At 52.0% G+C, this 27018-nt stretch overlaps 1 protein-coding gene across 1 annotated transcript; it reads right to left on the reverse strand.

The window, feature by feature from the left end:
* Positions 1-370: 370 nt before the first annotated feature.
* Positions 371-13334, reverse strand: Gipc1 (GIPC PDZ domain containing family member 1). Its single transcript, XM_050120698.1, has 7 exons — positions 13187-13334; positions 3762-4082; positions 2895-3080; positions 2621-2801; positions 1958-2070; positions 1146-1227; positions 371-1023 (listed from the first exon to the last, which is right to left on the reverse strand). Exons 2-7 carry the CDS (start codon positions 4047-4049, stop codon positions 872-874), a joined length of 1002 nt encoding a protein of 333 aa, XP_049976655.1. The 5' UTR covers positions 4050-4082; positions 13187-13334; the 3' UTR covers positions 371-871.
* Positions 13335-27018: the final 13684 nt, after the last annotated feature.

Raw genomic sequence — 27018 nt, forward strand, 5'->3', positions numbered from 1 at the left:
CAGAGGAGGGGCTGTGGGCCAGCCAACTTAAATTCAATCTGGAATCCAGGAGATAGATTTCAGCTGCCGCATTCTTTCCCTGCCACCCCTTCTACTCCAAAGCCAAACAGTTCCCAGAGAGAGTCTATATCCAAGAGAGTAAGTGGGTACAGGAGCCCACTGCCTTGCTCACGCCTCCCTCTGGCACTGTCTAAGGAGATGATGAGGAACCAGGGTTCACAGCAGTGTGCACTCAAAGGGGAGGAAACAGAATCCAACTTAGGGGCTCCTCTCAGGGAGCTGCCGAAGGGGGTGGTAATATTCCCTTTACTAGGAGGGTTGTGCCCCATTTCTGCAATTCTGTTGTCAAGAAAGTAGGGAGAGTCAGGCATGGTGGTGCACACCTTTAATCCCAGCACTAGGAGGCAGATGCAGGCAGATCTCTGTGCGTTCAAGGTCAGCCTGGTCTACAGAGTGAGTTTCAGGACAGCCAGAGCCACATCATCAGACTCTGTCTTGAAAAACAAAGCAAAAAAGTAGAGTAGGGAAACCTAAAACAGAACTGAGGCCCAGGAGACAGGAAGGGGCAGTTTGCCAGCTGACAGTGGAAAGTGTTGGGGACAGAAGTGGTTAGTTGCCCAGTGTGCTCGTCCCTGCCCACACGCTTACTATGCTGAGGTAGGTGGGGAACCCGCCAGGGGGTGGCCGGGGACCCCAACCAGGCTGGGCACCATGGTGATTGGAGTGCGGCCAGGACCACAGGCCACTTCTATCCCATGCCATCCCCAGGCTGCTGGGTTATGTGCCCAAGCTGGATGCTCAGGCCTTGGCTGTGGGGCCCCTTCTGGAGGTCAAGCCCAGGGTATCTCAAGGTCCAGGTTCAGTTCCAGTCTTAGTAGCGGCCAACCTTGGCATCCCCGATGGCCCCCCAGACATCAAAGACGAATTCGTCGGGGAATGCGAAGTCACCAAGCCGTTCGTCCAGAGCCTCTGCCAGTTCATCTGGGTTCCTCTTGTCCTTTCCCAGCTCCACCATGGTGGCAGCTGTCAGGGAGGAGAAAGACGGACACAGATGGCGTGAGGAACAGAAGGGTGCAGGTTCAACTCAGCCTGGATGAGACCTGGAAGCCTGCTCCCACCTTCCAGGCATGGGTGCCCCCACTCACCCAGTTCTGTGTCTCTGATCCCCATGTAGCTCTCTAGCAAGTCATCCACCTTCTCAATGGCTTTCTCCTCGAAGGCCGACGGCTGTGGAGGGGAGCAGACAGCACGGCGGTGTCAACAGACAGCTGTTACAGTGAATGTCTACGGTGCTGGGGACAGGACCCAGACCTCACACGCTAGGCAACAGCTCTGCCAATGGACTGCACCCCCAGCTACTTTTTACATTTATTTATGTATAGGAGTGTGAGCCTGAGGAGGTCAGACGAGGACGCTGAGCGGAATGCCCTGGAGCTGGAGTTAGGGGTGGTTGTGAGCCACCCAATATGGGTGCTTGAACTGAACCTGGGTCCTCTTCAAGTACAGCACGTACTCTAAACTGTTGAGCCTCTTTCCAGCCCCAACATTCAGATATTATTGTTCTTATTTTGAGACAAATTCTAATTGCCCAAACTGGTTTTGAACCCTAAACCCTCAGATCTCAGCTTCCCAGGTATCTAGGATTACAGGTCCCTGTCCACACTGGGCTGGCTCTCACATATCTCTTTTCTGGTGACAAGCTCTTGTGGTTTGCGTTACCCTTGAGTGTGAAATCCTCCTGCCTGAGACATGCCTAGATGTGGTTTCTGTCTGCATCACTAAGGTCAACTCTGACAGGAAGTTACTAGGACTCCTCTATTTTCCAGTAGGAAAACCAAGTCTCACTTGCCCATGCCCAAGGAAGGCCCTTGGTTGGGAGGAGGCAGATTTAAGCAGAGGTGTCCAGAGTCCCTCAGGTAATGAGAATGCTGTCACTGGCCCAAGGTGGCTCACTCACCAGATCCTCCACTGTGGCAGGACCCCGGGATCGGAGTCTGAGGGTCCCTCGGCCAGTGCCCAGTTGAGGGCCCGAGCCAGGGTGGCCACCCGCTGAACGCTGGCTGATCATATCTATGGGAATTTCAGCACACAGTCAGTACAGTGCTCAGGCAGCTGAGCTTACAGACACCTCTCACGATCCTCGGGATAGGGGCTGGATTCCAGGGGACAGGACTCGGCATGAATGGAGAGGGGCAGCGGGGGTCGAGCATAAAAGAAGCTAGAAGAGAATCCAGGACAGCCTCTACTTCTATTTGAAGGGGTGAGAGCTGGGGAGGGGTAGGTATAACTACTGGGTCCCAGATCAGTCCTATCTACCCATACCAGGGGCGCCTCAGGCCCATTCCTGAGAGTTAGTGAAGCCAGGTAGAAACAGCAGCAGGGCATGGGAGTTGTGCAGGGCAGCCAAGCCTCACTTCTCCAGGCTGAGGGGCCGGCCAGGGTTGGGGGCAACTTCCTTCAGGCTGGGCTGCCAGCCAGCACCCAGTTCTAGGGTAGGGTGGGGCAGGCTCCACTTTGCATTGCAGCTTGGGTGCCACCTGCTGGTGGTTCCCAGTACTGCAAGCCATATTTTTTTGACGTGTTCAAGGTCATCCCAGTGGGTGGTCCAAGGTTTGCTCACCAAAGGCTTTTCGAGGCTCTGTGAGTTTGAGGGTGAAGGTGCGGCCTCGGGGAAGTTCCTTGAGGAGCCTGGCAACTTCATAGTGCCGACAGCCCAGCAGGCTCTGCCCATTGATGGCTTCAATCATGTCACCTACGCTGATGAGCTGGATGTGGTCAATCACACTGCCTTCCTTGATGCGCTGTGAAGGGGCACGTGTCAGCTCTGGAAGCTCCACTGAGGTCCCATTACAGACTCTGACCACTGACTAAGGGTGTGCCACCCACCCGGGCACCTTAATGAAGGCATAGCCGGCCCCGTTGTCAGTGATGGTGAGCCCCAGTGCCTCCTCAGACTTGAATACTTCCACTTCTTTGCGCTGCCCCTTAACGTGGGCAAAGATGAAGTCCTCCAGCCCGATCTGGCCTCCCAGGAGCTTGTCCATATCCACTTTATGGGTGTTGAGGGTGCAGAACATCACCTGCGGGGAGGGGGGGCAAGATGCTCGTCCCCTCCTCCCTGGGTCCCCTTTCCTAACACTTGGGATAAGAGGGGAGTCCAGAGACAATACCTACCCCAGGGAACGGTGACACCCAGAGCCAGGGCAAGGTCCGCTGGCTCATCAAGTGCTATGAGCAGGACTCCTGTCCTAGTCAGAACTCAGTGAACACTCAGTAAATGCTGGGGATGGATGAAGGAGTCCAGATTCCCACCTAGCCTTCCACCTGTTTCCACTTGATGCTCAGCCCCACTGCTGCCCTCCCTGTGGCTTCTCTGCTTCTGTCTTGGGGTCGTGTCCCTAGTGAATCACGGAGAAATAAAAACTGCTCCTGACTTCCAGTTCCCATTGTGCTCTGGGACACAGGCCTCCTAATGCCTCGTAGAAACCCAGTTACCTCCTGTGGTCACCAAGCCTCCACAACCTACCACGCTGTAGGCTACTCCAGACCTGAAGGGAAATCAGCATCCATACTCCCCACATACCTACTGGGGTACCAGTCTCTCAAGGCCAGACACGAACTAAGTATCCTGTTGCAGCCATGCTTCCTAGATTCAGGGGTTGCTGGTGAGCGGATGGCATCAGCACCTGACCCCCAGTCCACAGGAATGTACAGCACCCCCAGGCCTGTGGCTTGCTCTCGGGACCCTGGCCCCACTGTACCTCAGCAGCTGGTAGTCGGAAGGCCTCAGCAATCTTGCCATACAGCTCCTTGACATTGGTGAAGCCCTCGATGCGGCCCGTGGGACTACCATGGGCCAGCTGGGTGTGGAATACAAGGCGAGGCCGGAGGGCAGCAGGAGGTGGGGGTAAGCCCATCTGGGACTCCCCTGCTCCGCTTCCACCAAGAGGCCCAGGCTCCCCAACTCCCAGTCCGCTGCGGCCTGGCTCCGCCTCTTCATTTTCCACCAGAGGTGGTGCCTTTTTCCGCCGCCCCAGTCCCAGTGGCATGAGCAGCCAGAAGTGGGGGCTCGGCCAGGAGACCTGCAGAAAGGGAACTGGGCTTCATGCTCTGTGCAACAGCTTTGGGTGCCACCGTCACCACCACATGGTACCAACACCAACCAACACTGCTCTGCTTTGCAGAGCAGTTATCCTTAACCAGGGGCCTGGTGCAGGCTGGGGAAGTGAGCCACCACTGAGCCTTAGCCCAGCCCTGACGACACTCATGGCTCCTAGGCACAGGGTTCCAGGATACCTCCAGAATATTGCCCCCAGCCCCCCAGCCCGTGTAAAATGGTGTATTTGCACTGTGCAGACTTTCTTAGTACTTGGTCACAGAGCTGCGGCCCCTTCCATACTCAGGAATCAGCTCTAGACTTAGATCTATGGAAACTCTTGTTCCACTCTATTGTTTAAGGGGTAATAACAAAAAATTCCGTCCACATTCAGCATGGTGCAAGATACTTCCCGAACCAACCAATCCTCCCTTCCTCCCTCTGTGCTGGGGTTAGATTTCGGTCTTGTACATGTGTACCCAAGCTACATGCCCAGGCTGCTCCTTTTTATTTTCAGACAGTTATCTGTTTGCTGTTCAGGATATCCTTGAACCTGCAATCTTCCTGCCTCAGCCTCCCGAGTAGCTGGGATGTAGCATACGCCAGCACATCTGCCCTGAGTGTGTTCCATCTAGTGGGTTTGATCTGGGCATCCAGAATAGAAGGGAAGATAAGGGGCTGGCTCTACCCGGTTGCTGGGGTGCGGCACAGTAGGAAGCCACATGCAGAAGGCCCAGGTCTCTTCCCAGCAGCGGGTACCTATTACAGCCCACATCACCTGCCGTGACCTCACTCAGCCCTCCTTCAAGAGCTCCTTTAGGCAAATGGCTCTAGCTACACTCACTTAGGTGCACGAGCACACCCCTCTGAGACAGGCTGGCCTAGAACCTACAACCTCTTGCCCTCGGCTTCTCAAGAGCTGGAAGACAGATGGACAGCACATCCGGGTTCACTGTTCCACCAGCTGCACTCATTAAAGCTATGTACAAAAGCTCCCTAGCCTTTAGCTGGGGAGATGGCGCAGTCAGAACAGTGCTTCTGAGGACTGGAGCTGGAGCCTTAGAATTTACACAAAAACCAGATGTGATAACATGAGCTTGCCATGTGCTTGAGTCCCAGGCCAGTGAGAGGCCCTGTCTCAAATATCAAGGTGGGAGACTGGCAAGTTGGCGTGGTGGGCAAAAGCAGCTGCCATCAGGGTCTGCAGAGCTGAGTTTGGTCCCCAGAACCACATGGTAGGTGTGCACTGTGCCATGTGTACCTACACACATACATATGCACACACACAAAAATAAACACATGCAATAACATAAACACCCCAGCGGAGAGCTCCTGAGGAATGACACCCGAGGCTGACACACCATTTGCGCCGGCAGACGTGTGACACACAGAAGAAACAGAACCCTTGAGTCTCTCCCTCAAAGCACACAGCGCATGGCCCCTGCCAAGTCCCTTGGGACAGGGAAGGCTGGTGAGTTCTAACAGGAAGTAGCACATCACACCCGCACGGAAACATTAATTACTGGAGCAATTCTCCAGAGCACTACAGCTCCTGACAGAGCGACCAGCAACAGCTGACACGGTGGTGATGTTACCTTGCTGCATGGGTCTCCAGCGGCAGCAACTGCAGGTGCCTGGAAGAGAATGCCCCTCACAAGCTCATCCATATTTCAATGTATGGTCCCTAGTTGACAGACTGTTTTGAGAAGGATTAGAAAGTGTGGCCTTGTGGAGAAATGTGGGCTTTGAGGTGTCAAACACCCGTGTCAGGCCCAGTGTCTCCTCTCTGCTTGCTGCCTCTGCATAAAATGCAAGACTGCTGTGCCAGCACCATGCCCACCATGCTCTCTGCCATGATGCTCATGGACTCGTCCTCTGACAGTTAGTAAGCTCTTAATTAATGCTTGCTTTAGTGAGTTGCCTTGATCGTGGTGTCCCCATAGCAGCACAACAGTGACCTAAACAGCAGCGACAGACTCTCTGACAAGGTGCAATGGAAACGGAGCAAGAGTGAAAAGCATGGCGGCACAGTATGGATTCAGACTCAGGCTGGAGAGCTTAGTGGGGAAAGCTCAGTGTATGTAAGAAGACCTAAGTTCAAGTCCCCAGGACCCATATAGCACTAGATGTGGTAATCCCAGCAGGTTTACGGTAAAAGCTGGAGCCAGAATGTTGAGGAGCTTATGGGCCAGCTGGTCTGGTGTGGGGGGGCAATGAGATTCTGCCTCAAACAAGGTCAAGAGGACTGGCCTGGACTTGTCCTCTTACCTTCACATAGGCACCAGGGTACACATGTGCCGTGTGTGTGTGTGTGTGTGTGTGTGTGTGTGTGTGTTTCAGGTCAGATTTGGTGGCAAGCACCTTTACCTGCTGAGCCATTAAACTGACCCTTTTATCTGTTTTCACCTGTTTTTCTTCCCTTAAAAATTAAACTATTGCCGGGCGATGGTGGCGCACGCCTTTAATCCCAGCACTGGGAGGCAGAGGCAGGCGGATCTCTGTGAGTTCGAGACCAGCCTGGTCTACAGAGCTAGTGCCAGGACAGGCTCCAAAGCCACAGAGAAACCCTGTCTCAAAAAAAAAAAAATAAAATAAACTATTAGGCTGGAGAGATGGCTCAGAGGTTAAGAGCATTGCCTGCTCTTCCAAAGGTCCTGAGTTCAATTCCCAGCAACCACATGGTGGCTCACAACCATCTGTAATGAGGTCTGGTGCCCTCTTCTGGCCTGTAGGCATACACACGGACAGAATATTGTATACATAATAAATATTTTAAAAAAATATACTATTACTGTACATACACACACGTGTGAAGGTGAGTACTTAGAAGGCAGGTGTGGATCTATATGACTTCAAGGCCATTCTGAGCTTTTAATTTCCAAGACAGCCACAGCTGCCTAGAGAAATTGTCTCACACCCACCCCACCCCTGCCAAAACAGTGTGGGCTACCGTGTTTATGTGTGTGTTTCTGTGTTCACAGAGGTCAAAGGAAGCAGCCACGTGGCATCCTCTACCGCTTTCCACCTAGTCCTTTTGAGGGAGGGCTTTCTGCTTTCCTTTGGCTAGTCTGGCAGCCGGCAAGCTCCAGCTATGCTGGTCCTGGGGTCAGAACTCGGGTCCTCACACCTGAGCAGCAACACCTGTAACTGTCTCTCCAACCCAGCCCCCTTTTTTCTTAGACCAGGCTGACCTCAAACTCACAGAGATCCACCTGCCTCTGCCTTCTCAGTGCTGGAATTAAAGGCGTGCTCCAGCGCTGCCCAGCTTTATTTTCTTGAGTCAGGGTCTTGCCATATTGTCCAGATTAATCTTGAGTTCGTGGTCTTCCTGCCTCAGTCTACAGTAGCTTAGACTATCAGCATGTACCACCATGCTCAGCCATTTTACTTTAACAAACACAACCCTGACTAGGAACGCTACATCCAGTTGTACAGCTGTTCACTATGCTGCAGACACAGTAGGTATTAAGAGAGCAAAAGGGGTGAGCCCCTGCCCACAGCTGCCTGCTGAGCTTTGGCCCTGCTGTGGCCTGTGTCTCTGGGAGAAGACTATCTTTCCAGTTACTTAGGAGAGGTTCAGTAAGCTGGCTGGAGCTGACCATCCCCTCCAGAACCGTGTGGTGCTGAAGCAGGGAGCACAGCCCGGTCTCTGACCTCCCCCACACAAACATCTGGGACAAGAGTGCTAGGCGGACGTGGAAGCTCACAAGCAGCACAATTCTCAACAGTGTGACCCGAGCAGGAGGGGAGGAGACAATGAAGGCAGATGGGATGGAACTAGGCTGCAGCACACAGGTGAACAATCACTGATCCGCACCCAACCTGAGCCACAGGCTCCCTCAATGTGTCTTATCTGTGACCCTCGAGACTCTTGGCCTTGACAACTATCCACAGTGATATTCCACCCTCCTTGCTGGGGCTCACGTAGCCCAGGCTGCCCTCCTGTTTGCTAGGTAGCCAAGATCGACCTTGAACTTGTGATCCTCTTGCGTCACCCTCCAGAGTAGGAACACAGGAGTGCATCAGCACATCTGGCTCAGTTCATCTCATTACTTTGGGGCAGGGTCACACCAACTGGCACAGGCTTGCCTTCAACTCCTGACCTTCTTTAGCTTCCCGTGCCCTACGGACTTCCTGTGTTCTGCAGATTTGCTCTCCTGAGGGGCAATGCAGGTACAAGGGAACCCAGTTGGTTTTAACCACATCTTCCTGAGGATTCCCTGCTCACTATCATGCATTCTTCTGACCCTGCAGGCTCTACTCCCACCCCACTCACCTACACTACAGTTGCCTCTGGGTCCTCAGGCATCCCTTCGTGTCCAGCTTCCTGTCAAGACTGACCCTACAGTCATGTCGTCTCATGCTCTGCTCTCCCAGCAATCCCACTGCCCTTTAGGACCCACTACCCATGTCATAGTGCCTTCCCTTCAGCCTGAGGCCTCCTCCACGTGGCTCAGTTAGACTGGAGCTGTCTTAGGGCCTTTTACCGGCTGCTCCCTCTGCTGTCCAGCACCCTCCCTTACGTCCTTCAGCTGGGAAAGGCATTTTATGTCTTTGTCCACTGTCTGCTGAGGGGAGAGATCTGTGTGTCACTACTGGCATCCCTCAGTATATGTGGAACAGAACAGCCACAGGAAATCATGTTGGATGAGTGAGGGCCCTGTGTGGCAAGACTGGCCATCTCCCAGGAGAGCACAAGCCCCACACCACGGACCCCACCCTGTTCTGGGCAGTGCCTGGGCAGGGAGGCACCACTTGACTTCTCACTGAAGGCTTGCTTTTGCACGTGGGAGAATCAATGGTGCCAAACACCTTTTTATAATGTTCAGTGCTCCTGATTGGCTTGTTAGTGGACTTCCTGTTAACTGTTGTTTGCTGACTTACTGTGTGTATGTAGGCATGTCATATTGTCAGCGTCTGTCAGGACGTGCCTGACTTACTTCTTTCCCTCCACCAGGTGTGTCCTGGAGGTCAAAGCCAGCTCTTCAGATTTGGAGGCAAGTGCCTTTACTCACTGAGCCAACCCACCTTCTTTAAGATTGTATTTTGCATTACTTGTATAGGTATGAGCCTGCATGAGGCTCTGTGCATCTGAGCGCAGGTGCCTGCAGAGGCAGAAGGCACCAGATCCCCTAGGGATGGAGTTACAAGCAGTGGTAAGCAGCCCAACAGATTGCTGGGAAACACTCGCAGCTGCTGAGCCTGCCTCCGGCCCTCATTGTGCTCCTTGGGCACGTGTGGAGGTTAGAGGTCAACTTTGGGTACTGGTCTTCAAGTGCCATCACTTGGCTTAAAAAAAATTTATTGGCGGGGAAGAGTCAGAAATCTTTAATAAATAAATTAATTAAAAAAATTTATTGGGGTTGAAGAGATGGTTCAACGGTTAGAGCACTGCCTATTCTTCAAAAAAAAACCTGGGTTTGAATCTTAGAACCCACATAGCCACTAACAACTGCCTCCAACTCAAGTACTAGGGAGGACTTGATATCCTCTTCTGCCCTGTGTGCAGACATGCATGCAGACAAAAACCACTTAAAAGTTTTTAAAATTAGTTTGAGGCTAGGCAGGCCAATACAGCAGTTCTAGGACAACCAGAACTACATAATGAGACCCTATCTCAAAGAAAAAGAATTTATTTGTGTGCATGTGTGTTGTCAGTGTGCAGAGGCTGTGGGAGTCAGTTCTTCCCTTCCACACTCAGGTGGCAGCCTTTGCACTCCTGAGCCATGTCTCTAGGGTCACCCCTTTTGTACCGGGAATTGAACTCCCAGTCTCAAGTATGCTAAGCAAGCGCTCTACCACTAAATTATCCCATATTCCCAGTCCCATTTGTCTTTCTGAGGCAGGGTCTGAGCTCTCCAATTAGGCCGGCCGGCCAATGAGCCCCACAGGTCTTCCTGTTTTGTCCCCGGTGCTGGGGTAACAACTGCAAGCATTTCCATGTGGGTCCTGACTGTCAAATTCAGCTGGCGCAGCAAGCACTTTACCAAGTGCTGTCTCCACGGACTACCTGGCCTGCATGGTTTTCTTTTGCTTTTCTGAGGAGGGCCTTCCTGTGTACTATACAATAGCCTCAAATGAAGATCCTCCTGCCTCATCTCCCATGCCCTGGGATAATAGGCTTGCTCCACACCTGGCTGGTTCAGCTTTATTGGATGATGTTTTTCTTACTGATTTGTGAGAACTCTTTATATATTCTGGGCACTAGTTTTTTACTGGTTCCTTCATCTCTCTGTCCATAGTTCTGTACCCCAGTATAGCACACTCACTGGCTACTAGACCAAGGTAAACTAATGAATTACATAGAAATGTCCTCTAAAATTATGTCACCACATTCACTAGCAAAGAACAGTGGTGGCACCCCCCTAGTACACAGTCTCTAAATCACCAGTCCTTGTTCTTTTTTGTCTTTGAGACAAGATTTCTCTGTGTAGGCATGGCTGTCCTGGAACTTGCTCTGTAGACCAGGCTGGCCTTGAACTTGGGAGACCTGCCTGCCTGTGACTCCTGAATGCTGAGATTAAAGGTGTACACATCACTGCCTGGTTTAAGGCAAGTATCTTAACCCCTCTGAGCTCAGAGGAAACCATGTGTGTTCCTGGGGTGGTCCCCGGAGAACTATTAGGGTGTGTGTTGTGTTGATGCACTGTCTTTCCACACTGTCTTGGAACCCCACACCCCGGCCTCCTTTCTGTCTCTGAACATGTTCAAGGCTCTGGTTTAGTCTAGCTTTTGTGTGCCCTCTGGTGAGTGACACAAGGCATTGAGGAACATGCCATGGACCCCGAGCTGTAGTACGGTGGCCTGGATCCAAGCTCCTTTGCCACTCACCAGTGGCAGAGACAAAGTCAAGTTGCTTAACTTCATGAGGCCCCAGTTTTCCCATCTGAAAATGTGACAGAGTTCGTGTCTCTCGGGGTGTGCTGCAGGGACCTGCTCAGTACTTCAGCACACACGTCAGGAAGTGCTGCAAGTGTCACTATTTGCAGTGAGAGACAAAGCTCCAACCCTTCATCCACTAGGAAGGGGCTCTATTGCCGACCCCTCCCCTCCCCCAGCCCTCACTGCTGGATCCTCACAGGGGCTGTACTGTTGACCCACACCTCCAGACTGCTCCAGTCTCTATTACTGTTAGATCCTTCCTTCCCTGGCCCAGGGGCACCCAAGTTCCTAACTTGGCAAGGCTATTCCAGACATCTCCAGGCAGCAGGCTTGCCCCAGCCCATGGGAGCTGCTCCACAGGACTCGGGCCTATGAACTTAGCTGTTCATCTCCCAACAGCCCAGCTGTTATTTGTCTTTGTGTCTCTATTTTTGCAGGGTTTTTTTTATGTGTATGAGGGCTTTGCTGCATGTCCATCTGTACACCACTGGGTGCCGGGTGCCTGCAGAGCTCAGAAGGCACTACCGATAGAGATGGTTGTAAACCATGTAGGTGCTGGGAATCGCACTCCCAGCATGCCACTCTGTCTCCCCAGCCCGTGTCTCTATTTTAAAATGCAAACCAGGCAGCATCCGTCATCTGTCTCCGACCTCACAAAGAGATCCCCTCATATAGGGGAAAACTTGATAAGTGTACCAGGCGCCCCAAACTCCCACAGACTCACATCTCCAGCTTCAGTCCCGTGCCAGCTATTCTATGCTTTGCTCTGCCTGGGGTGTGCGAGCTGCCCCTACCCAGTTATGCTCTCTGAGAGGCCACTCAGTGCTCAGACAGATCTGCAACGGCTGCCCATGGAAACTTGTGGCCTGTTCCCCACTAGAGTGCAGAGAATTCTGTCCTGTTTTTGGAGGGCAGTTTCCTCCAAGCAAAATACGGAGCCTGGCCCAGTGGCTGCTTAGTCCTTGTAGGTGATGGGGTTGTAGCTCGAGGTAGAGCACCTGCTTGGCATGTGATGCCTAGGGTTCCCCAAGCGCTGAACTGTAGAATGTCTTATACCCGACTGACTGTGGCCCAAGCCCCACCACGACCGTTGGAGAGCTACGAGCACCTCCCACTGTCTGCAGGAGCTGAAGGGAAGTGGGTTGGATGGATTTCCGGAGTCCAGCGCTCTCATCCCAAAAAGGGCCTGAAACTTAGCAACCCCCACACGCAGTCACAGAAAAGCTAAGTGGGAGGAGCAGGAAGCAGGGAAGGGGGTTCCTGGGGCTCAGGTAACACCTGGCTTAGGGGACACCACACCTGCTCCCCTGTCGTCCCTCCCTCCTTACCCCCTGCACAGTACTGCTTTGGGGAGGGCAGGAGGCCTCTGATTCATTCTTGAAAAACCGGATCCTGAAGGTCTCATCTCCCCAGTGTTTCCGGGGCGGGGGCTGAGGGGCGTGAACGCACCGCTCACCCGGTCTTGGCGGCCGCCGAAGCCCAGCACCCCAGATACCCAACCTCTACATTCCCAGGCATTTCCTTCGCAGTAGAGTGGACAGGGTGGGTGGAGAGGGTATGGGATTCAAGGACCCATGCATGGTGTTTGGGCCTTGCCTCTCCAGCTCAAGAGAAGGGACGATGGAAGCTGTCTAGTGGCCTGTGGGCGCGGGGAGGGACGCAAAACCCAGCAGGTACAGCTCCGAAGTGAATATGGGGGTGGCGGTGTGCAGTGAGTCCAGGGGGCCGATCTCTGGAATTAGTTTCCGGACTCTAAGGCGTGGGTCCCTCATCCCCACCGGCCACTCACTACCTGTGTGACCTTGAGTGAGTCACACCACCTCTCTGGCCCAGGTGCCTCACTTCTAAAAGAAGTTAGGAGCCCCTCCCAGGAGGCTGTTTTGATTCAATGCAGTGCACCGAAAGCGTCTGACGAGAAAGCGCTGGGTCCGGGCTAGCAAGTGGGGGAGGGATCCAAACTATTAGTGCGGTTGTTATTGTTATCCGGGCCCGGTGGTCTCGGTGTCCCCGCCGGCCAGCTTCTGGGTAGGGGCACGGGAGGGGTCTGGACCCACCACCAACAGGGAGCGTCCCGGGTGCAGAGGGCAGGGGTGGACCGGAGGCCCCGGCCAGCGGGAGGGGTCCGTCCTTGGGGTCCCGTCGCGGCCAGCCCCACCCCGCCGCCACGGCTTCATGCCCGGGAGGCCGCCCCCGGCCGGGGACACTCACCTGCGCCGCCGCCACCCCGCGCGCCCAGTTCGGTCCTCTGGAAACTCGGCCCGGCTTCTCCCTGGGCCTCCGGTACCTGGGCGGGGCCGGCGTTCCGTGCGGACCAATCGGCAGCGGCCGCCCGCACTCGTGGCCAATGGGCGCCTCTCGTCGGAACGCTCCGAAGGGATCCCTCCGCCGAACCTCGGCCTCCCCCGCCCGTGCGCGCAGTGGTCCGATCTTACTTGGTCTAAATGGTGGCGGGCTGAACCATTGCGGGGCTGCGCGGGGGGAGGGCGAACGGGAGACAGGGCGGGAGCTGGTGGTAAGAGTCAGATGACAGGGTTTGGAGGATTGTGCGCGGGCATCCAAGGAAGCGGGCTATTTGGGAGGTCAGCGAGGGGGCTGAGAGCGTCCCCCAGCCCAGCTTCCCTCCCAGAGAGACTGATTCTACAGAGTGGGCCATAGTGAATGGGGAGGGTCCCGCGTGTCTCTGCTTCTTCCACTCTACACAATAGACAAAGGCAATCGTGCATTCATTCAGTCTTTCAATCTTTAAGTGTTCCTGCCTGGTACCAGGCTCCGCCTTGGCTCTATAGACACGTGGATGGAGAGAACCAAAGAGCACTTTGCAAGCAAAGCTGTGTAAGAAGACACTGTAGAGCATATTTAAACAGTCGACTTGTCAATTGCAAGGGATACTTTGCAGAATCCCTAGATGATGACCAACCAGTGCAGGCCTCTACTCTTCTACTCCGCCCCCCCCCCCCCCATCCCCAGACAGGACAGCATTAGCTATCCTGGAACTTGCTCTGTTGACCAGGATGGCCCCGAACTCACAGAGCTCTGCCTGCCTCTGCCTCTTGAGTGCTGGGGTTAAAGGCTTTTTGCCATTACTGCCCAGCTAGGAAATTGAGTTTTTCTTTCTTTTAGGTTTCTTGGTTTCTCCAAGGTTAAGCCTCATCAGAGTTCCTCTTCCTCTTGTACTAGAAGTTAAACCATGTTCTTGTACATGCTGGTCAAGTGCCCAAGGTGAGACGCTGTAGTTGAACTTTCCCGTGGGCCAGGTGCCGGCACACACACACAAAAAAAAATGACACAGAAACTTGTTATTGATTATGAAAGCCTAGCCTTAGCTTAGGCTTTTCCCCAACCAGCTCTTACAACTTAACCGTTTCTGTTAATCTATATTCTGTCACGTGGTTTGGTTACCGCTCCTCTGTACCATATGTCCAACTTTAGTGTCTGACTGGTGTCTCTTTGCACACTCAATTCCTCCCGTGTTTCTCTCTCTCTCCGGAAGTCCCGCCTATCCTTTCCTGCCTAGCTATTGGGCATTCAGCTCTTTATTAAACAAATCACAGTGATAGATTTTCACACAGTGTAAACAAATATTTTGCAAATAAACCAGTCACTGATGGATTCTAGGCTGACAGTCTACCTGCAAGCCATGTCTCCTGCAGAGAGAGAGAGAGAGAGAGAGAGAGAGAGAGAGAGAGAGAGAGAGAGAGAGAGTTGCAAACCTGTATGAACAGCAGACAGACCGGGTAGACTCAAGTTCAAGAACAAAAGACACAGATGTACCTGGAGAGAGGACAGGTGAGATTTCATTCTGGTCACTCTGCTAGCGCTGGGACTGGCCCCAGGGTTCTGTGAGTTTTGAGGATTGTTAGGGGACCCCAACAGAGCTTTATTGAATTACTAGGTCTTTGCAGCGCCCAGAGAGAGCTGGGATGGCTCCCAGCCTCAGCAGGACTTGCAGAAGGACAGAAAGGAAGGAAAGCTTGGGCTTTCAATCTGGGGCCCCGCCCAGCAAGCAAACACACTCTGCCATGGCCAGGACAGTGAGGATGGATGCTGTCCCTCCCATCTTGTCCTGCTACCGTAGGCCATCCCCACTGAACAGGCCGTTGCCTTGGTTGGGCCAGTGACCTTCAGTTGGGCATAGCCTTGTGTGAGTTTGGCATGGAATCTAGAGGTCAAATGTGGGGCCCAAGCTGCAGAGTGCTGAGCCCCAATCCCCTGTCTCCTGGACTGAGAAGAAAGTGCTCAAAAAAGAGGGTCGTGGGATTGCCCAAGGGCACAGGGCAGAGCTGAGCACCTTCCCAATTTTATATGCCCGAAACAGACAGGGAGACCAGGCTGGGGAGTGACATGGAACTGAACTTCAAGTCTGTCCTCTTTGTAAAATTAAAAAGATAGAGGCAGGCAGGATTGCTCAACGGTTAAAGGTGGCTGCTGCCAAGCACTACTGCCGAAGATCCATCCCTGGGACCCACACAGTGGAAGAGGGAACTGACTCCTGCGAGCTGTCATCCGACCCCCCCACACACACACACACAAACACACTTTTAAAAATAAAAATGTGAGCCGGGCATGGCGGCACACGCTTTTGTGAGCCGGGCAGGGTGGCACACCCTTTAATCCCAGCACTTGGAAGGCAGCCACTAAGCCATCTCTCTAGGCCCACCCTCTGCCCCCACTTCAAAAATTTTAAAGTAGGATTGGAGAGATGGCTTGGCGGTTAAGGGCACTGGTTGTTCTTCTAGAAGTCTTGTGTTCAATTCCCAGCAGCCACACGGTGACTCACAACCATATACAGTGGGATCTGGTGCCCTCTTTTGGCCTGCAGGCATACAAACATACAGAATACTGTATTACATAATAAAGAAATAAATCTTTAAAAAACTTTTTTTAAAGTAGGGCCAAGGGACTGGAGAGATGGCTCAGGAGTTAAGAGTACTGATTACTCTTCCAGATTGGATTTCCAGCAACCGCATGGAGGCTCACAACCGTCTATAACTCCAGTTTCAGGGTATACAGTGCCCTCTTCTGGTCTCCACAGGCATCAGGAACACATGTGGTACACAGACAGACATGTAGGCAAAATACCCACGTAAAGTAATTTTTAAATTATCTTCTAAAGACTGGAGATGACTCAGACGATACTTAAAAGTGCTTGCCACTCAAACACAGGGCCCCAAGTTCCATTCCCAGAACCGATGTTAAAAACAAACAAACAGGTGTGGTGGTTTGGATGAAAACCGGCCTCCATAGACTCGCAGGGAGTGACATAATTGGAGGTGTGGCCTTGTTGGAAGAAGTGTGTCGCAGGGGTGGGCTTTGAGGTTTCAGAAGCTCAAGCCAGGCCAAGTGTCACTCTTTTCCTGCTGTCTGCTGATTCTGGTGGGAGACCCTGTCTCAAAAGCAAGATGGGACTTGTGGTGGTTAAACCCTTTAATCCCAGCATTCCAGAGATAGAGGCCGGTGGATCTCTGTGAGTTCAAGGTCAGCCTGGTCTAGGGAGTGAGTTCTAGGACAGCCAGGGTTACAGAGAAGGCCTGTCTCAAAAACAAAGAAATAACAAAAAACCCCAAGGTCCCTAAAACCAAGGTGGACAGTCCCTCAGGAATGAGGCTGTGCTTTGGCCTTCATATCCAGGAGCACATATTCACATGTACCTGCACACACACGAACACGCACACATCAGCCTTAAGTAAAGAACCAAGGGGATCCTGTCCACACAAAGAGGGGGGTTGCCAGGGAGTTGGAGGTGTGCTGGGAGGAGGGTGCAGCAGGAGGGTTGTAGTAAAGCAAGGAACTTTGGTGAGACAGATGAAAGGGTTAAGGGGACCCTGGGTCTCCAGTGCATGGACTGGGGGGGAGTGGGTGCCTGTGAGCGGGTTGTTTCTGGGCTGAGGGTGAGAATGGAGAGATTGTAATGGCGGACAGGAAGGACAGCATGACTCACCTACCTGAGCCCCTGTCTGGTGTAGCCCCTGAGGGTCTGAGATATCAGGGGCTGACTCTCCACGTTTCCAATGTTGCTCGGGTTTCCATCCTCCCGCTAGAATGGTCCATTAAGGTCCACTTCATGCATTCTGTGCCTGTTGTCGTGTGCACGCCACACTCTTCCTCATTCCTCTGGCAAACAAGTCTAAAGACCCAAGAACCGTATGGCCGGGCTTAGCACAAACACAGCCCCGCTCCTCTCTACCAACTTTCTCTGTTAGTTATTTTTCTTGTTGCTGTGATAGATACTTGACAGGAAACCGCTTAAGGAAGAGAGGGTGTCTCTCGGTTCGTAGTGTGAGGGGAAATTTCATTATGGCGGGAAAGGCAAGACGATTGGAGCGTGAGGTTATGTTACTCCAGTTAGGAGACAGCGTGATGCGTGTTACTGTGCCGCTCCTCTCTCTCTCTCTCTCTCTCTCTCTCTCTCTCTCTCTCTCTCTCTCTCTCGTTGGTCCATCTGTCTTTATTACACGCTTCCACATGGGCACAGCACATGATGTCGGGAGGGCGGAAGTCACGGTGTGTTTGTGGAGGTCAAAGGACAGCTTTATGGACTCCATTCTCTCCCACCTTAACTGAACTCCAACTCCAGCCTTGTGCAGGAAGCGTCTTTACAGATGAGAAGGAAACTTGTGATTTCGATGCACTACAACTTATATATTCCCTGGTTTGTGCTACTAAGGTTCTAAGAATGTTTATGGCTAGTGTGGGCTGAGGGATGGGCTCAAGCATCAAAGCATGTACCCTGTCCCATGAGGTCCTCAGCTTGATCCCTACAACTCACATTAAAAAACCCGAGTTTGGTAATGAAAGCTACTAATCCCAGCACCGGGAGGGATTGCAGCAGAGCCCTGAGGTTTTCTGACCAGGTAGCTTATGAGGTGAGATCCTAGCCAATAAGAGACCATGTCTCACAAAATAATAAAATAAAATATGGGAGATAGAGCCAGGGAAAGGACTCCTGGTATTGTTCCCTGACTGTCACACTCACACATGCTCACCAGTCACACACTCACACACACACACACTGTTACACACACACATACACACACACTGTTACACACACAGTCACACACTCACACACTGTTACACACACATACACACACACTCACACACATAACACAGTCTTACACACACAGTCACACACGCATCTATGTTTGGCTGGAGTGTACTGAGTGGTGGAATCCACGCTTAGTCTGCACAGGCTCTGAGCATGGTTCCCAATACAACATAACAGTGGTTCTCAGCCGTCTGAATGCTGTGACCCTTTAATATAGTTCTTCATGTTGTGGTGACCCCAACCATAAAATAATTTCATTGCTACTTCATAACTGCAATTTTGCTATTGTTATGAGTTGTAAATGTCTGTGTTTCTCTGTGTAACAGCCCTGGCTGTCCTGGAATCCATGTAGTAGACCAGGCTGGCCTTACACTCACAGAGACCCACCGACCTCTGCCTCCCGAGCACTGGGGTTAAAGGTGTGCACCACCACCACCACCACATATGTCCTCCCTTTCTCGGGCTTCCTTTGCTCTGTTTTCCCAATACTGGTCCTCTCAGGATGGAGTGGGACCCAGTCTTCCTTTACCCATTGTCCGCAGCATTCCCTAGCAGCATCTCTGTGCCTCCCTGTCCTCATTTGCAGAATGGGAATAATGAAAGCAGCTTCCTCCTAAAGTTGCTAAAATCCTGCTAGGACCAACTGTGCAGCGTCGCATCAGACACCTCCACTGGTGACAGAGAGTTAATAGCTTAATGAGCACCAGCTGCCAACCTGGGCTGAGGGCACAGTGGGGAGCAAAGGCTGCCATCGATCATGCTAGAAACAGTAGACAGCATCCTGTATTGGGCCTCTCGGCACATTCTCCACACTGAGCCCCACTCCCAGCCACTGTATCAGTGACTGCCACAGCCAGCTAGCGTCTGCTTCTGAAGGCTGCTTTTAGGGTGCCACGGAAAACCTGACAACAGTGGGGTCCACGCTGCCTTCTGTAGAACCAAGGGCAGCGCGGAGAAGAGATGTGAGCAGAGTAGCAGGCTGGCTTAGTGGCACGGCACTCGCCTGACGTGTGCTGACCACCTCGACTTGGTCACAGACACACACACACACACACACACGCACACACGTGCACGCGAGCACACACGACAGAAAAGCAAAAACAAAAACAGCCACAAGTCAACAAAACTTACATTACAGTGGTTAAAAGCAAAACAAATCTCGTCTACTCGGAAAGTTTGAGGCAGGAGGATGATAAGTTAGAGATCTCCTTGGACCACAGAGTGAGTTCAAAACCAGCTCTGGCAATTTAATAAGATCCTGTCTTAAAATAACAAGGAGAGCTGGAGAGATGGCTCAGTGGTTAAGAGCATTGCCTGCTCTTCCAAAGGTCCTGAGTTCAATTCCCAGCAATCACATAGTGGCTCACAACCATCTGTAATGAGATCTGATGCCCTCTTCTGGCCTGCAGGCAGACACACAACAGAATATTGTATACATAATAAATAAATAAAATATTAAAAAGAGTGCTTGCTACAGCTGGATGTTGTGGTGCACACACCTTTAATCCAGAGGCAGAGGTGCACGCTTTTGATCTCAGCACTCGGGAGGCAGAGGCAGGCAAACTCTGTGAGTTCAAGACTGCTTGGTCTACAGAGCGAGTTCGAGGACAGCGGGGGGCGGGGGGGGGATTCCCACTTCCTCACGCCTACCTCCACACCTCCAACTCGTCCCAGGACTTCCCTAAAACGTCCTCCTCTCCACGTATCTTCCTCCTGCTTCTTCTCAACCCACTGAGTACAGTTAGTGCTTATCTGTGCGTGGATGTGGGGTCGTCGGTACCCTACCAGGCGCCACATCCCTGAAGAAAACGGACTCCTCTCAGCAGAGCTGCGGGACCAAGCTTCTCCCCAAAGGAAAGGTATGCCCATACCCCAGGGCCTGTGGATAAGAGATGGGGATTATAGATCTCCAAAACCTCTTCACTTAGGACTGGGACCTCGGAAGTCCCTACTCTACCCATTCCCAGATATTCAACAAGACTTCACACATCCTTTCTTAGCTCTCCATTACCAACCAACCACCTGCTGCCTCCACTATCCCTGCGGGACCATCATGGTCACGTTCTCAGTGTTTTCTCTGCGGCCACGAGAGGGCGCAAGGGAGCATCCGCATCTCTCTTGTACCCCGCACAGGTCCTCCCGAGCTCGCACCCACCCAGAGCCGGTTTCTGCCCACCACCTTCCACTCCCGTCCGTCCCCGATGTGATCGCGATCTTCCCGAGGTCAGGACACCCAGTCCTACTGCTGCCCTTGCGGCAGCTGCCAACCCGGCAGGTAGCTGTGAGTCCCGTCCCTTCTCCAGGCTTAACCTGTCAGTGGCTGTCTCTGTAACGCTCATGTCCAGAAGCCCTGTCTTCACGACAGGGGCCATTCCCGCACCCTGAGGACTCCGTCTCTCTGCCTGAATGCCTAGGCCTTTTCTAAGAAAGGGATGAGGGGCCAGGTTCCTCACAAAGTAAAGGCATGCTCCTACCCCAGGGCCTGTGGATAAGGGTCTTGTCAGATAAGTTCATCATTCATCCAGTCGCTGTGCTGTGAGTTGGATGTGTGCGCGTGCGCACATGTGCGTGCAGGTCAGAGGACAACCTCAGTGTTAGTCCCCAGGCACCATTTATATTGGGTTTTGGCACAGGGTCTCTCATGCTGGAATTAGGCCAGGGTGGCTGACCATGGAGACTCAGAAAGCCTCCTGTCTCCCAGAATCACAAGACACGAAATTCAAAAGGTGTTGCATATCTTTGTGTGTGTGTGTGTGTGTGTGTGTGTTTGTATGTTCATGTGACATGTGAGTGTAGGCCACGGTTGTACTTGGCTCTGGGGATTCAACTCAGCCCTTACTTTTATATTTTTGGAGATAGTGTCTCAACATTCACACCAAGCTCACCTTAAGCTCCCATTTCTTCTGCCTCAGCCTTTGGAGTGCTCGGATCACGTTTGTGCACTACTGAACCAGGTCCAAATTTCTGCTTTAAAAATGACTTCTTATTTTTTATTTTTAAAAGTTTTTTTAGCCATGTACATGTTTAAGTGAGTTTGCGGGTCCTCTTGGAGACCAGGGCTGGTGGCTCTGAGCTGAGTGCTGGGAGCTGAACTCAGGTCCTCTGCAAAATCAATGCATGTTTTTAACCAAGCCACTCCTCCAGCCCCCGAATTTTTGCTTTTTATACCTGTTTTGTGAGAATTCATTATGACTTTGGAGACAGAAGCTACATGAGTCAGCAGACAGAGCACCTGAGTTTGATCCCTGGAGCCCCATAAAAGTGGAAGGAGAAGCCCCACTCCTCTGACCTCCACACTGTGGCAGGTACTTCGGTACACATATCACACTAACAATAAGAAATAACTGAACAATTTCTTAACCCATCAAGTCTGCTTTCATGAGGCACCACACAACCATCACCACACTAGATGTGCCTTCCCAGACCTGGCACTGAGCTAGCCTCGGGAGCTGTTCCCTGACCAAATTCACAAAGCCCGAAGGGTGAGGGGCTCTCCTGGAGCCAGAGCAATTGTCCACTTCATCCTGAGGACAGGGAGACTCCTCCCAGAGGCGACCACCAGCAGACAGTGGGTTGTCGTCCCTCCTCTGCACCCTCCATGGTGTGGACGATCATGGGACAGACGTTGTACATGCACTGGTCTGAACCATTTGGTTATTTGGTCACTCAGCAAATTCTTGGGATGCCTCTAAGCCAAGCACCACTGAACCTGTGGGCATGGCTGGTGACATCAGAGAGAGACAGCCTGATTGGTGACATTAATGGAAACTCAGTTTGCTCCAGGAAGGGGCTCTCTCAATTCCTTTCCTGAGTTCCTCTCTCTGCCCCTCATGTCAAAGAAGCAGGTATTTGCTGGGCAATGGTGTTGCACACCTTTAACCCCAGTACTTGGGAGGCAGAAGCAGGAGGATCTCTGTGAGTTGGAAGCTAACCTGGTCTACAGACTGAGTTCCAGGACAGTCAGGGTGACACAGAGAAACCCTGTCTCAGAAACAAAACAAAACAACAACAAAAAAATAAGCAAACCAAGAAAAAAAAAAACAAACCAAAAAAAACTCAAACCAGCCAACCCCCGTCCAGAAGAAAGAGGCAGGTGTTTTGCTGAACAACTCCAGAGTGTGAGAGCCCAAAGAAACTGGACTCCAGTGCCCTGGGGCAAGCATGACTTGGCAGGCTGTGAGCAGGTACAGGCTTGTCTGAGATGAGGCCACAAGCTTGAAAGGCTACATTTTCCCACTGGGTGTGTGTCAGTGTGTGCCTGTGGCGGCCAGGCGTTCTTCCCCAGCAACTGTTCACTTTAGTTCTCCAGTCCAGGTCCTTCACCGGGACCAGGCACTTGCCGGTTTGACTAACCTGGCTGGCCAGCGAGCCTTGGGACCCTCTCTTCTCTGCCTTCCTGGTACTGGGATTCTAAGTGTGTGCAACAATGCACAAAAGTCTACATTAAACATTTTTATATGTAATTTTAATGTAAATTTATAATTTACATAGTTTAAAAATAAATTTTAACATTTATTCTGTGTTTGTTTTATTTTATTTTTGAGACAGGGTCTCGCTGTGTAGTACTGACTGGCTGGCCAGGAGCTCACTCTGTGGACCAGGTTGGCTTTGAACTCAGAGATCTGCCTGCTTCTGCCTTGAGAGCCAGGCGATTAAGGGTGTTCAACATCATGCCTGGCTTCCTTTTTCTAACTTTTCTTTTTTAATTTATTTTTTGTGTCTTTCACATCATGTATCCCAATCCCACTTATCACCATCCCATCTGCCCTCTGCCCCTGTAACCACCCCCAAATAAAACAAGTAAAATTTAAGATCAAAAAAGGAAGAAAGGGAAAACCTCGTCCTGGAAGCTGCGGTGTGGCATGGTGAGTCACACAGTGATCCCTTTATCCATGCATCTTTACATGCAGGTGCTCATCACAAAGAATCATTCATCTGATGTGAGGCCCTGGTCTCGGCTACACTATGGACACTGGGCCCTCACTGGGACTCTTCCTGGACATCCTGTTACTGCCTGTGTCGTGGACCCCACCACACACACACACACACACACACACACCACACCGGTGTTCCAGCAGATCACAGATAGAGTGGATGTTGTTGGGTCAACACTTACCTTGGTTCTGGACTTGGGTAGTTGCAGGGCTGGTCAGCCGCCAGCTCTCCCTTGTCCTCGCCACCAGGGGGCGCTCTCCAACACCGCCCTGGCTAGTTCACCCCTTGCAGTGAAGAGCAAGGGGAGGGTCACTTCTGCTTTCTCATCCTCAGGGTCGGTTCTCCCACGCCCACACCTCGAGGGCCGGCTCTGCTGTGTTGCCCAGGCGAGGCATAGGGGCCGCTCTCCTGAGTGCTGCAGTTGATGAGGGGCAGGGACAGCTCTCCCCCCCCACCCCCCAGGTAGAGGTGAGGGTTGGCAAGGAATCTCTTCCCTGCCCAGATGGCCATATGACAGATGAGTACTCGGGGACAGCTCTCCCTCCTGCCTAAGACATTGTGTGTGAGGGTGTGGGGGTGTCTTTCTCTTGCCCATGCCACCAGGTGACAGATTAGTTCTGGGGCATGTCTGGCTCTTTAATAAATTTTTAAAATTACATTTTTGGGGAGGGGGACACACAAGTCTTAAGGGTCCATTTTTTCCTACCACCATATGGGTTCTGGGGTTGAACTCAGGTTGTCAGGCTTGGAAACAAGTTCATCTTTATAAACTGAGCCATTGAGATGGTTTGAGTAAGAGTGGTTCCCAATGGCTAGACAATGGTGGTGCACACCTTTAATCCCAGCACTCAGGAGGCAGGGGCAGGCGGGTCTGTGAGTTCCAGGACAGCCAGGGCTACCCAGAGAAAACCCCATCTCCAACAAATTAACACAATGGCCCCTAGGCTCATACATTTGAATACTTGGTCCCTGAATTGGTGGAACTGTTTGGGAAGGTTTAGGAGGCACACCTTGGAGGAGGTGTGTCACTTGGGGTGGGTTTTGAGGTTTTGAAATCCCACACCAGACCCAGTTGTTTCTCTCTCTGCCTCCTGCTTCCGTCTCAACATATGAGCTCTCAGCTACTGCTTCAAACTCATGTTCCCACCTGCGGCCATGCTCCCTGCCATGTTGAACTTTAGCCCTTTGGAACCATAAAGCCCCAAATAAACTTATTCTTCTGTAAATTGTCTTGGTCAAGGCGTCTCATCATAGCAGAACAGTAACTACGAGCCCTCTAGCCTAGTCTGTTTATTTATATTTATTATTTATTTATAGATTTATTTCATGTGTATGAACGTCTTGCCTGCATGTATGTATGTATGTATGTATGTGTACTCCATGCACGCCTGGTGCCTGTGGAAGTCAGAAGAGGGTTTTGGATCCCCTGAAACTGGAGTTACAGTTTTGAGTCACCATGTAGGTGCCGGGAATCAAACTCAGGTCCCTCCAGAAGCAACTGCTCTTAACTGCTGACCCAACTCTCCATGAAGGAATTGCCATGTAGCCCAGGTGGGTCCAGAACTGCCAATGCTCCTGCTTCAGCCTCAGAAGTGTGGGCCTCAGGCCTGCTTGCCACACCTGGAAGCCTGCCAATTAGGAAAGCAGATGGTACTCACTGTTCCGCACTCTGTTTCTGATGACTTCTTCCCAGGACCTGAAGTTAACGCTGCAATAGAAACGACACCCATTCAGGCAGGCAGGATGGCTCAGTGGGTAAAGGCGCTTTGGGCCAAGCCTGAAGCCCTGAGACCTACATGTTGGGAAAGCGAGTACTGGTTCCCAGAAGTTGTCCTCTGACACTGGCATGTGTATGGTGCCTTGTGCCCTCGTAGCCCCTGCCACAAGCAGAGGAAACCTCACACAATCCCTAACCCTAAACCCTGGCGAGCTACCTCCTCACGGGACAAATGTAAAGTTGTGCTGCAGCCCACCGGGACTGTGACATTGACCTGCACCCTGCAAGCATCCCTCTGCTGTGCCCCAGCCGCCACCCGTCTCAGGGCCTTTGCACAGCTGCTCCCCCTGCCTGGCTGCTCTTTTCTGTATCCCATTCCTCTGTACATTCCTGGTCTTTGCTTAAATGCCACCTTCTTGGCAAGGGACATGGTTATTTAAAAATGTCCCCACACCTCCCACCCACTGATCTGCCAGCACCGGCTCTGTTGGCAGCCGGCACATCGATGCTCTATTCGTGTGTTCTTCTGCTCATCTACTCCCACCTGACCATCGGCCCCACAAGGGCATGAAAGACCCCCAGTGCTGGGGAGACTCTCACTCAAGTCTCGGGATAACACGACAACCCCCTCAGTAACTCACGAGAGACCGTCCTTGCTGCAGTCACACGAGGCTTTAATGATGCGGTGAGACAGGAACCGGTGCACTGGGGCCGAGACTCATAACCCACGCAGGGGGAGAGTTCGACCCCTAGTGACCGGGAGAAGCGATTTTTAAGGGAAGAAACCACAGCCCAGTGATCCAGAATTGGTGGGGGAGCGTGTCACAGAAAATTCCAAAAATACCAGTGAAGATTACAAGGGGGCAACCCCCTGCCTCTCAGGACCACCCCCTAGGTCATAATCAGCTAGTTCCTAAAACACATTACAATGACAATCACAAGGGGGAAACTCCCTGTTTCTCAAGATTATTCTCAAGATTACGATCTAACTTTGTCTTCAGCTAGTTCCAGAAACAGAAATGCAGTCACTAAACTGGCTAATGCTAGATTCCTGATTCTTCTCTTCCAGGTTAGATTTTTGGCTATTTTCTTCCTGCTTGGGGGGGGGGGGGCTACCTGGATTTATCCAGGGCTTTCTTTGGGGATCCCTGGAGTTATCCAGGTCTTTCAGGCAGAGAACATGCATTTATTTATTGCAGTGCTGGGAGTGGAGCCTAGGGTCCCATGGCTGCTAGGATGAGGTTGTCTCCCTTCCCTCCTCCCTTTTTTTTTTTTTTAATATTTATTTATTATGTATACAATATTCTGTGTGTATGCCTGCAGGCCAGAAGAGGGCACCAGATCCCTTTACAGATGGTTGTGAGCCACCATGTAGTTACTGGGAATTGAACTCAGGACCTTTGGAATGCTCTTAACCTCTGAGCCATCTCTCCAGCCCCTTCCTCCCTTTCTTTGATGGGTCCAGAACCCAGAGCTTCCTAGGTGCTAGGCAGACACTGCTGAGCCAGGGCCCAGCCCAGATAGACACTTAAAATTTTTTTCTCTTTAAATATTTATCTTTTTATTTACTTATTGTGCCTGTATGTGCATGCATGGCATTCTACCAGAGGACAACTTGAGGGATTGGTTCCCCTCTACCGGTTGGTTCTGGGTGTCAAACTCATGTCGACTTTTACAGGGCTGAACCGCTGAACCAGCCCAAAGGCAGGCTTCCTGACAGTTTTATTCACGCCGGTTCCCAGCAGCAAGCTCAGGACTGTTCCACAAACACTAAGCGGATGAACGCTCCCTATATGACTGTCACACAGCGAGTCTTTAGCAGTAGTGGGAACAGAAAACGGCCTTCTGTTTAACCTTAGGAAATAGCTCCTTTTTCCTCTCACTACCACGCTGGGGATCATAGCACGACCTCCCTGCCCTGTGGGAAGCCCGAGGACCACCCACCTCCATCCAGGTCTAGTAAGGTGAGCATCCAAACTGCCTAGGCTCCCACGAAACCAATAGGTGCAGTAGGATCAAAAACCCACTGCCATTGTTCTTGAGGTCTCAGTAGTCCTCATTGTCCGCTATGTTCAGGGAGACCGGTTTTAACCCAGGCTTTTTCAGACCCAGGCCAGCTGGCCTTGGTGAGTTCCCGATAGAACATCCCCATTGTCTGTGTGTGGGTGCACCCCTCGTGGTCCTGAGTTCCTTGCTCGTGCTCTCTCTCCTTCTGCTCCTGATTTGGACCTTGAGATTTCAGTCCGGTGCTCCAATGTGGGTCTCTGTCTCTGTCTCCTTTCATCGCCTGATGAAGGTTAATATTCAGGAGGATGCCTATATGTTTTTCTTTGGGTTCTCCTTCTT

This window comes from Alexandromys fortis, unplaced genomic scaffold (assembly GCF_014885135.2).
Source record: "Alexandromys fortis isolate MF-2015 unplaced genomic scaffold, M_Fortis_MF-2015_v1.1 scaffold_186, whole genome shotgun sequence".
NCBI lineage: Eukaryota > Metazoa > Chordata > Mammalia > Rodentia > Cricetidae > Alexandromys > Alexandromys fortis.

Excerpts from the sequence above, each read along its gene's own strand:
- Gipc1 (XM_050120698.1), bottom strand. The coding sequence starts at position 4,049 with ATGCCACTGGGACTGGGGCGGCGGAAAAAGGCACCACCTCTGGTGGAA. Across the intron at positions 3,081-3,761 it reads TCCGACTACCAGCTGCTGAG|GTGATGTTCTGCACCCTCAA; the intron begins GTACAGTGGGGC and ends CCCTCCCCGCAG. Across the intron at positions 2,802-2,894 it reads CCGGCTATGCCTTCATTAAG|CGCATCAAGGAAGGCAGTGT; the intron begins GTGCCCGGGTGG and ends GCCCCTTCACAG.